General features: G+C 40.0%; 1 protein-coding gene across 1 annotated transcript in view; it reads left to right on the forward strand.

The window, feature by feature from the left end:
• Positions 1-11649, forward strand: part of SLC31A1 (solute carrier family 31 member 1) — a 41786-nt gene that overhangs the window by 25468 nt on the left and 4669 nt on the right. Inside the window, exons 3-5 of the mRNA XM_047096834.1 lie at positions 8262-8427; positions 8991-9063; positions 11471-11639. Of these exons, the coding sequence (XP_046952790.1) occupies positions 8262-8427; positions 8991-9063; positions 11471-11639 (408 nt within the window). The remainder of the gene's footprint in view (positions 1-8261; positions 8428-8990; positions 9064-11470; positions 11640-11649) is intronic.

Genomic DNA, 11649 nt, shown 5'->3' on the forward strand with positions numbered 1-11649 from the left:
AATCATATAATTCAGTGTTTATACAGTTACGGAAAATGAAGCTATAAAATAACTTGCCCAATATAGTGTTTATCACCTGCATCCTTTTCACATTTAAACTTGTTCTCTTGCCTTTATATTTTGTTGCTTACATGGTAATAGCCTGGCTCATTCAGGTTTGCCCACAAGGCTTAGGTGATCTAGAAATGGGACAATGAGTATTTTAAAAATTAAGTTTGTCTTTAGCATGCTTTCTGTTGAAAACGATAGCCCTCTCTGCCAGTAAAGGTTTCCATGTGATCAGTTCCTCCGGGATCTGTCCTGCCCCAGCCAGTTTCTTATCTACCTTGCTGAGCCTGAGCAGCTTAATAAGGTGGACCGGAGATGTGGGAGGATGAAATTTATGATAGAAAAGGGTGACCTTGAACCAGTATCTGGAAACAAAGTGCTCGTCTTGCTTTGATTAGAATCAGATTACAAGTCTTGCTGTCTTTTCTGTGGATGGTTAGAATGAGATAGAATCAGAGTCTGCTATCTTGTGTTTTCTGTGGATAGTTAGAATGAGATTTTCAGGACAGCTGAGTTATCGTCCTTTCTATTAACATAGATATTCTTAGTCTTTTTTATTAACATAGGAACTTCTCAGTAAAGCGCTACTCTAACTAATTCCTAGCTCCTCTTTTATTTTTCTAAAAACTTGTCAGTCCACGCCACATTTCTTGTTTGCCTAGATCACTGGCTACTCATAAATGAAGGCTCTTTAAGTTTTAAATGTAATTGTTTGAAGGAGTTTTCCCCTTTATGACTCTGGCAGTTACCTTTGGTGAAGCCCATCAGTCTGATATATGAGTAATTCAGCCACATAGACTCTGCTGTTATTGGGTATGTAAACTGCTTAGTTTGGTTTCTTTCCATGAAAAGCGCTTTCAGGGAATGGTGCAAAGTAGTAGAGCTCACTATGCTAGATGGTGAAGAAAAAGAAAATAATACTGAAATTAGCAAACAATCACTACATGAATTCTTTGCCAGTTCTATCAGATCAGCCTAGCCATTGCCATGAAGAAAAGAAAGTGAGAATTTGTTGTAGATGATCGCTTGGAGTTATTTTTATTATCAACAAAGGCAAAAAGTTAGAAGGGACAACAGTAGCCTTTGTTTCATTGAAGAATTTTTAAAAGGATAAAAATCTAAGTGTTTTTGTATTGGTAGTAGTAGTGTTAGTGGTGGGTTTTTGGCAGTTATACTCCTGAGTTCTGACCATTGATAAACCTTTAGTCGTAGCAAGTGCCCTGTTGATGAAGTTTTGGGTTGATGGTTGGGTGGTCCAGAGCCTATGGTCAAGAAATAATTCCTGAAGACTTTGGTGCAAAAAGGTGATTTTATTAAAGCATGGGGACAGGACCCATGGTCAGGAAGAGCTGCATTGGGGTTGTGAGAGGTAACTCATTGTATACCCTCAGGTTGGGAGAGGATCAGGGATATAGGAATTCGCTAAGGAATTTTGGAAGCAAGGTTTCCAGGACCTTGAGGGGCTAGCTGTTGCTAGGTAAACACCATTTATTACCATTTAATAAAACCTCAGTCATGAGACCCTTCGGATGCATATTAAGGGTGGGGGGAGCGGGCGGGTGTTGGCGTAAACTTGGAGTATGATTGCCAGCATATATCCTGGGGCAGTTGAGATAAAGGAAGTCGACTTATAGGACTTATAGGATCGACTTATAGGATTTATAGGATCGGTGAAGTTGGGACAATGTTAAGCCAAGGTTCTCTTTTGCCCCTGGCAAAGTGTTATCCTTGAGGCAGCTGAGATCCTAGAGGGAGGTCAAGGTCACTCTGCTGGTTCGAGGACTTGTCAATGGCTGTAAGCAATAAGGGAATTTAATTTTTCATTTGTCTTAGTTTCCCATATTACCATGGCAAGCACTTAAACCCCTTTCCTTTGTTCTTGGGTAGCTGGGAGTGTCTGAGGAATATCACACATATTCCACCGGCAGGGTGGCGGGGGCATGGGGTGCCAGCCTGTATTTTGCCCTCAGCTTGCCCCAAGCTCCCTTCCCTCATCACTATCATGTCCCATCACCTGTCAGAGTTAATCTGGGGACAGCTCTATGTGTGTGTCTGTGATTTTAGGGACTTTTACTTTTTTTTTTTCTTATTGACCTGACCTATTTTCTCTCTACCTCTACTGCATAATTTTACTTAACTGTATTTAGTACATTGATGCGGCAGAACTTCATAAGTTTTTGCCAGTACTGGCTGAGAACCTGTGTAAACCTACGATTTACTCAAGCCTTTTATAAATAAAATTGGTAAAATTCAGTGTCCTCAAGAAGGACACAGGCCAAGGAGAGGCAGCTAAAATATCCAAAGCGTTAGGTGGGTTATGTGGTTATTGTGGTCATACAATTATGACCAATATTTCTGCCAGTCAGTTTGGGGTATCAGAATGAGGCCAGGGCCGAGGGATGAATGGAACAACAATATAGCCTTCAAGGGGAAGGGTCTTCCCCTATGTGTTCATCATTATATTTCCCCCTCCTATTTACTGGGAGCTACTACTTTTTCTCAAAACAACCCTAGTAGGAGTGCCTGGGTGGTGCAGTTGGTTAAGCATCTGGCTCTTATTTTAGCTCAGGTCAGGATTTCACAGTTTGTAAGAACGGGCCCCAAACCTGCTTGGGATTCTCTCTGCCCATCCTCCACTCGCAAGCACGCATACGCGTGCACTCTCTCTCAAAAATAAATAAGCTTAAAAAACAAAACAAAACTCTAGTATATTGGGCTGGAATGCCATGTGATGGAGGTACACCTAGACCCTATTTTGTTATTGCATTATATCTCTCCTTTACCTCTGCATCTCCTTAAAGGCCTCCCTCCCCAAAGGACAACATAGTGTGGAATTACAGTCATCGAGAGAATTTTGAAGTTCACCTATAGGGGCACTTGAAACAAGGCCAGAGCCATTTCTCAGAATATCTGCTGACCCCGTACAGGTCATCAAAAGGCAGGATTGCTTGATCATGAGAACATAGTCCATAAGCATGAATCCCTCTTTATGGTAGCATAGTGTCTGTGACCTTGAATTTTCCCTATCTGTGCTTGTCGAAAGCTTAGAAGTCCTCAATAAAAATAATGACTGCAGAAAGGAGAAGAGCAACTAGATAGATTTGTCTTTGTTTTATGGTTTTACACATCTAAAGAGGAACATGACCTTTATCATTTTAAAAATAAAAACTCTCTTCCTTATTTTCTTTATCAGGAAACGCTGTAGGCAGTCTCAAACAATTGTCTAAGGTTCCAGACTATGTCTGAGCTGGAGAAAAGGGACCATGTGGCAGATGTCTGACTACTTCTGTGTAGTCTTTTTGTGGGGTCTGATCTCCATAGTCCCTATGATTATTGTTTCTTACCCATCATTGTACAGTACCAGGAAAATAAAAAAGAATTTGAGGTTTAGAATAAATCCATTAAAAGGAAAGTCAATGCTAAGACTCAGAATGGGCATCAGAATTTAGCCTTCTTGCCAATTTCCCAACTTCTGTTCATAAATTCATGTTTATTTTGCTGAAAATGCTAGACTTTGCAAAGAATCTGGCCCTCTCGGTGCTTTACAGTGTGCCTGTTTTGAGAGGAATAGAGAAAACTTCTTTTTTGATGATCCTCAGAAGTAGACTGAGAAATAATTAGACCCTTGAATACAGGGATGTTCTAGAACCTATTTGTATAAATGCTGCACAATACTTACTAAGTGAGGGAAAGGGAAAGACAGAACAAAATACAAAGCTATGTGGCATTCAGCATAGAATGTGCCATCTCATTTTCCACATCTGAGAGTATTCAGGGCAATACAAACAAGTTGGCATATAGCTGACTTCAAGTATACAACTGAAGATAAGATAGAAAGTGAATACTGTAAAGCCTTCTGAGAAATAAACTTCTTATACTCTGTATGAACTAAGTTCTGTAGAAGCTTATGCTTGCTTGCTTGCTTGCTTCCTTGATTGATTGGTTGATTGATTGATTGATTGATTTCTGTAGTCAGATCCTAAACCTTTCTCTTGTATTTCCTAAAAGATCCAGGGACTTGTCTATGCTAGAAGGAACTATTTCAAACCAGAGCAATTCTGAACTATACACATGAGTGTCGAGAGCCACTTTGTGTTCTCCGTTAGGAGACAGGATAAGCAGAAAGGGCCTTGAATGCGGTCTTGGCTAGAATACTTTGTAGGAGAAAAGCAAGCATAATATTTTGGTTGTGTCTTCTCCCACAAAGTTTATCCATTGGATTTTCCTGATCTAACGTCTTTTATCTCCTCATATTCCACAGAATGATAACACTACCACTTGTCAGGCACTCTGCTAGATGCTTTAAGCCTTTTATCTCATGTCACCCTCCCAGTAGCCCTCCACGTTCTACTGTCCAGGAACCAGCTCCAGAGAGGGTGAGTGAGTCTCCCAGGTTGTACAACCAGAGCACCTTCAAAATTCTTTGACTATGTTTCCAGCTGTGTAGTTGAGCTCATCACTCTGTTATCTAAAGTGAAGGTGCTTCTCCAGCACGGGTCCCTCATGAATTCTGTTAGAGAAAACTAGTTGACCTGAATTGCAAAATAAACAGAAGTACTATATTCCTAATTTTTTCATCTAGCTATACACTCAGCTTGGTAAATAAATATTGGAGATGGATTTTATTGTGGATTGAAAGCTAGGAATACTCAGATTTTTTTTTTTCAGTTTTATCCTTGAGTGATATATTCAGATTATTTTTTTTTTTTTTATTTTTTTTTATTTTTTTTTTTTTTAAATTTTTTTTTCAACGTTTATTTATTTTTGGGACAGAGAGAGACAGAGCATGAACGGGGGAGGGGCAGAGAGAGAGGGAGACACAGAATCAGAAACAGGCTCCAGGCTCTGAGCCATCAGCCCAGAGCCTGACGCGGGGCTCGAACTCACGGACCGCGAGATCGTGACCTGGCTGAAGTCGGACGCTTAACCGACTGCGCCACCCAGGCGCCCCAAGATTATTTTTTTTTTGGTTGGTATTCTTTATAAATAATTTGTAAATTTGATGAAGTAGAAGGATAAAGATAAGAGAAGTGAATGATAGAGGTTTTTACAAATCAAGAAAATTGCATAAAAGAACTATAGCTACTTTGTAGACCTTGAACCTAGTTCTTGGAGACAGTGAGGTGGAGCTATATTAGAGAAAAAAGTTCTTGCACAGCAGCAAGTAGTTCAAGTTGGCTGTGGAGTTGAGAGAAGCTTGAATAAACCAAAGACAAAAGAGCACAACTCATGATTAAACCATTTTTTTCAGATTACAAATTGAAACAGCAAATGATATTTCTGTGCCACTGTTCTTTGATTTATTCTCAATTCAGTACCCATTTTTATTCTGGAAGAAGCTGAGCTTGGATCTTCTTAGATTAAAGCTATTGGAAGAAACAGACTTACACTAACCAACTGCCAGTTTACCTCCTGTAAGTAGAATTTCTCTTCTGAAGAGAAGGGGTTAATGTGTTTGATTGCTATAGAAGATGAATTATCCAAACACGTAGGACACAGCACTGAAAAGTCAAGTAGGAAGAGAAAACAATATAATTGCTTTTATTTTTTTATGCTTTAATAATCAATTTCTAAGATATATATATATTCCCATGGCATTTTTGCTGGAACAGACTTGTAGTGAGCCCAGGATTGGTTTGAGTTTGCGTCTGTATTAGTGTATGTATATACATTAGTGTATGTATATACATTAATCCACCAGATTTGTACCTTCCTATTCATACACTATGGGGCAAGCCTTGCATAGGATTCCATTACAAGAAATCTATTGTCCACTCACAATGAAAGAAAGTAGACTCTATTCCTGCTCTATTTCCTAGTATGTTTGAAAGTGAAATTTATCCTACAAAGATGACATTTAAAACAGGTGCATACTTTGAAAGGCGTTCTTTAGATTTGGACAGATGAATTATCGGGCCAGTGATATGTCTGAAGAGATTTGATGATAGGTCTTCACTGAGCAGGTGTCTCTAACTATAATGAGGTACCTAAACAAGTAGGAACCTGTGGGTCTTAAAATGTTAATGGGAAGAATATGTGAAAGTTCATCAAGGATTTCAAGGGTGCAAATCTTTAGTTTGTGGTGCTAAGATCTTGCTTTTTAAACTGCTCTTTACATGTCTTCTTATGCCCAAAATGAAGTTAAAACTGTTCGGTTTCCCTGTTTAGCTTTTAGCATTGAGGCTCCTTGGAGAAAGACTGTATGTCTGGTTCATCTCTGTATCTTATTTCCCTCAGTCTTTTACACCAGAAGACACTGCAAATAATCACTGAATCAGTAGCCAGGATTCGGGTTGATAATGTGAAATGAAGTTATCCTTTATGGTTTTCTTTTGTTATAATCACTTTTCAAACTCTTCTTGGAAGAGAACAAATTGTGACTTGTACTTGAGTCTCTTTATGAGGATGTGTTCTCAGTCTTTCTGGCTGGCAAAAGTCTTCTCATGCTTGCTTCACTGCACTTGCTCGGCTCAAAAACTATAATCTGTCATCACTCGGATACCAATGCTCTCTCCCTTCTACCGTGATTCTTTTATCCGAAAACTGCTGCCCACTTACGTTTCTCCCATCACTGAAATTTTCTGGGTGCTGTCGTGTTGATTATTTTTGTGTGCATTCTGTTTTTACTCCGTGCTATAAAAATTTTATGGACAAAGAGCCTGTTACAGATGTCCTTTATGTCCATGGTATTAATAATACCAGATTGTCAAGCTCTATAATTATGAAATAATATAGTGTCTGGCATGAAAATTACTTAAATTCAGAGTTGAACTTTGATTATCCCTTACTGATACTTTGCCTCATCTTTTGCTGGAAATACAAGCCTGTTTCTTAAGCTTGCTGTCATAGAATCATGAGACGGGAGTTTGAAGAGGGGAAAATAGGTGACTGAATATTTGTGCTTTTAAGTTAGACATACATAACTCCCTGAATCTAAAAAGATTTCCTGGTCTAAGATATACCTTTTTCCACCTCCTAGTAATGCTGCCATATTACCCTATTTCCTTCACAGCACTAATCACACCATGAAATTGTTCTGTTTACTTTCTCATTTCTCTCTCCATGAGGTACCTTGTTTGTCTTATTCACAGAATCACTAGCACTTAGCTCAGAGTTTGGCACATAGTAGGAGCTTGATAAATATTGATTGATTGAATGAGAGGCACACTCAGGCTGAGGAATTTCTAAACCACGCTTTTCCTCCACAGACTGGAGTTGAGGGACACATAAAGAGAATCCACCAACACCTCACTCTCAGCTTCCCACTCTCTACCCCCACCCCAGCTACAGGAGTTTTTGCTCCTTGGTTTATGTTCCAGGTGGACTTTTGCAGTAAACCAGTAATGTGACAGTAAAGACACAAGGCTGAATATCCAGTCGTCTGGACTTAATTTAATATAGAATATTCAATTTATACCTGTTTTCAGTGTTCTTAGCTCTAATGCTCAGCTAAGATTGAAATTGTATCTTCTGAGCACATTGCTTGCCTAGGGCAGTAATAGACCTTTTCTTCAAGTTTAAATTAGCTGAAGGCTGGTTGTCCTATACGTGAAAATGTATTCTTAATATCTTGATAAAACACAGGCCATCCAATTAGGTGAATTATTTGAAGTACTTTTTTTTTTTAATCTACTGACATTTATGGTTAGAAAGCCTTAGAGAAGTTAAATTTCATTAATGACATCGATCTGTCCATTATACAAATTGTTTCTTGCAACCCAAAGAAACTACTTTTCTTTTTATGTTTAAATTTAGATGTACTTTGAACATACCTATCAAAAGAACAATTCTGCAGAGTAAGGGTTAAGTTTCTGAAACCCTAGGCACAAATCCCTTGTGCACCAGTCCTCAAAGGTAATCTCTATTGGATGAAATCCCACATAAACAAATAGTTATCAAGAATCAAGATTTTAGGGGCACCCGGGTGGCTCAGTCCGTTAAGCGTCCAACTTCGGCTCAGGTCATGATCTTACAGTTTGAGGGTTCAAGCCCCACATCTGCCTCTGTGCTGACAGCTCAGAGCCTGGAGCCTGCTTCAAATCCTGTGTCTCCCTCTGTCTCTGCCCCTCCCCCACTCGTTCTCTCTCTCTCTCTCTCTCTCTCTTTCAAAATAAACACATTTAAAAAATAAGGTGTATAAAAATAACAAAATTTAAAAGATAATCAAGATTTTATATCATGAAGTCAGTATATATAATTCTTTTTCTTTAAAGAATCTTCTGCCGAGTCTCAACTTTACCTGCAATCGTGGACCATTCCCACCATACGGGCACAAGCCATATGGCTGACAACAGTACAACGGCGCCTCCTCACCACCACCACCACCCGACTACTTCGGCCCACCACTCTCATGGCGGGGGAATGGACGGTATGATGATGGTGAGTACCTCAGGAGAGGCGGCCCTTTTACGCCCACTTGGGTAATAGACTGGCAAGTTATCATCTTTAAAGATCAGTTTACTGATGAGGAAAAGCTGAGACGGACTCAGGCAAGACCAGTGATTTGCCCAAGATCACGTGGCAGGTTAATTTCAGAGCCACACCAGAACCAGGATTTCTGGGGCTCTTGTGTATTCCTTCCATTCAAAATTGACCCTTTTCTGAATTAAGTTCTGCTTTGTGTGGAAAAGAGAAAAGGACAGTGCATTTATCACGATGAGCGCTGAGTAATGTGTAGAATTGTTGAGTCACTATATTGTGTACCTGAAACTAGTATAACACCGTCTGTTGACTACACTGGAATTAAAATTAGAAAGAGAGAGAAGTTGGTGGTGGGGACAAGGAAGAATACTTGTAGAGCGTGTCTATGGTGATTGTGCTAAAATGAAGTAGAGAGCCTCCCACTTCAGTGAAGGTCTCTTACAATCCAGAACTGATACTTTCAAATGCTCTAAGCTTCTTTACCTGAAATCTCTAATTGACTTGTTTTGGTTTTCTGGCAGTCTATGACCTTCTACTTTGGCTTTAAGAATGTGGAACTGTTATTTTCCGGTTTGGTGATCAATACAGCTGGAGGTGAGTAAACCTTCATCATCAGGTGGTATTCGAGAATGACACATGAGAGGCAGTGACAAAGAATCTAGAAACCCAGCAGCTTTTTCTGTCATAATTACTGAATGGTTATGGTTATGATACATAATCATCTTCCTATTAACTGCCTAGAAGGTAAGGATACACAATGCTTACTTTGGTCCTACAGTAAACCTTCCTTAAATAACATGTTTTAGAGTTTCTGAAAAATAATTATTTAGATACCAGATAGGAGTCTTTTTGCAATCCATTTCCTTTCATCCTTTTCTAGAGTGCTTCCTTATTTGATAAGTTATTGATCCTGGACGTAAGACTGTAGTCAAGGTAAAATGACATAAGGGGGTGCCTGGGTGGCTCAGTCGGTTGAGCATCTGACTTCAGCTCAGGTCATGATCTCACAGTTTGTGGGTTCAAGCCCCACATTGGGCTTTGCACTGATAGTGTGGAGCCTGCTTCAGATTCTCTGTCTGCGTCTCTCTCTCTCTCTCTCTCTCTCTCTCTCTCCCTGCCCCCTCAAAAATAAACATTTAGAAAAATGACATAAGCATTTTGCATAAACCACAAAATAACCCTAGGTAGAAAACTATTGATCCAGTATAGTCCTTCAATTTTATATGGATAGATACATTAAGGGTCAAATGCTGAAATGATTAGCCCTAAATCACATAGCATTAGTATGTCAGAGATAGGACAGGGATCTAGACTTTCTAGACCTCCCTACTCCTGTGCTCTTTCTAGCATACCAAACTGGTCTACATCATTCCTGATTCTTGGCATGGCTCATCTTAGGGTCATTCCTACTTTGCAGATAACTACTAATACCCATTTCTGTGTGTCTGTAATGTTAAGTGGGTATGCCTTAAATTCAAATTGCTCAAGCTCAATCATCAGTTGAACTGCTTTCAGAAGGTATATCTTTGGAGCCACAAAATCAATTTGGAGAAAAGGGGAAGCATTTAGTTCAAGTAGTGTGTTAAATCTGGAGTTTGAGTATATTCGTATGATTATTAACAAGGTGAAAGACTTAGAACTAAAATGTTTATTCAAGAAATAGCACTTTATTGGGGTTCCTGGGTGTCTCAGTCAGTTAAGTGCCATCTCTTGATTTTGGCTCAGGTCATGATCTCACAGTTAGTGACTTTGAGCCCCACGTTGGGCTCTGCACTGTCAGTGCAGAGCCTGCTTGGGATTCTCTCTCTCTGTCCCTCCCCCATTTGTGCGCGCTCTCTCTCTCTCTCTCTCTCTCTCTCTCTTTCTCTCTCTCTCAAAATAAATAAACTTTAGAAGAAAGAAATAGCACTTTGTTTTTAAGTTTTTAAAATTCTAGTTACTTAACGTACAGTCTTATATTAGTTTCAGATGTACAATACAATGATTCAGCAGTTCCATACAATACCCTGTGCTCATCACAAGTGTATTCCATAATCCCCATCACCTTTTTCACCCATCCCCCCTTCAACTCCCTCCCTTCTAGTAACCATCAGCTTGTTCTCTATAGTTGAGTCTGTTTTCGGGTGCCTGGGTGGCTCAGTTAGTTAAGTATCTGACTTCGGCTCAGCCCCACATCAGCCTCTCTATTGTTAGCACAGAGCTGAGCCCACTTCAGATCCCCTGTCCTCTTCTCGTTGCCCTCCCCCACGTCCCCTCCCCACTCCCCCATCTCAAAAATAAATAAACATTAAAAATATTTGTTTTACAATGTTTTTTTTTTTTTTTTAAGTTGCTTGATTTATTTTGAGAGCCAGGGGAGAGAGAGAGAGAGCGCACATGCAAGTGGAGGAGGGGCAGACAAAGACAGAGAGGAGAGAGAGGGAGAGAGGGAGAGAGGGAGAGAGAGAGAGAGAGAGAGAGAGAGAGAGAGAGAGAATCCCAAGCAGGCTCCACTCGGTGCAGAGTCCAACCAACACGGGGCTTGAACTCATGACCTACGATATCATGACCTGAGTCAAAAGCAAGAGTTAGACACTTAACTTACTGAGCCACCCAGCCACCTGAAGAGTTTGTTTCTTGATTTAGGTCCCTTTTTTTCTCTTTGCTCAAGGAAATAGCACTTTACAATGTTGTTTTATTCCCCTTTTGCGTACTCTATGTTGTGTGGTTCAGCAAATTTATGACATCAAGCAGCCAGACCTAAAGGTTATTGTTGTTCAGATGATTTTTTTGTATCATAATCAGAAAATGAGTATGTTCTTCAGTGGAGGCAATGGTTTTCACTAACACCGTGACACCGTCTTTACTATTCTCTTCTATCTGCGCAGTAGAGAGGTAACAATGTAATGTGTTCAGACACTGAAAGGAGCCCTTTTTTATGTTGTGTCTCTAGCTTGGACAGCACACCACCTAGTGATTTTGCATGTTTGACCATACCACCATCTTTTCCTTCCCTACTTAGAAATGGCGGGAGCTTTCGTGGCAGTGTTTTTACTAGCAATGTTCTATGAAGGACTCAAGATAGCCCGAGAGAGCCTACTGCGTAAGTCACAAGTCAGCATCCGCTACAATTCCATGCCTGTCCCAGGACCAAATGGAACCATCCTTATGGAGACACACAAAACTGTTGGGTAAGAAGAC

This window comes from Lynx rufus, unplaced genomic scaffold (genome assembly GCF_022079265.1).
Source record: "Lynx rufus isolate CCGP_SWC_20201006 ecotype Redwood Valley unplaced genomic scaffold, mLynRuf1.p SCAF_10, whole genome shotgun sequence".
NCBI lineage: Eukaryota > Metazoa > Chordata > Mammalia > Carnivora > Felidae > Lynx > Lynx rufus.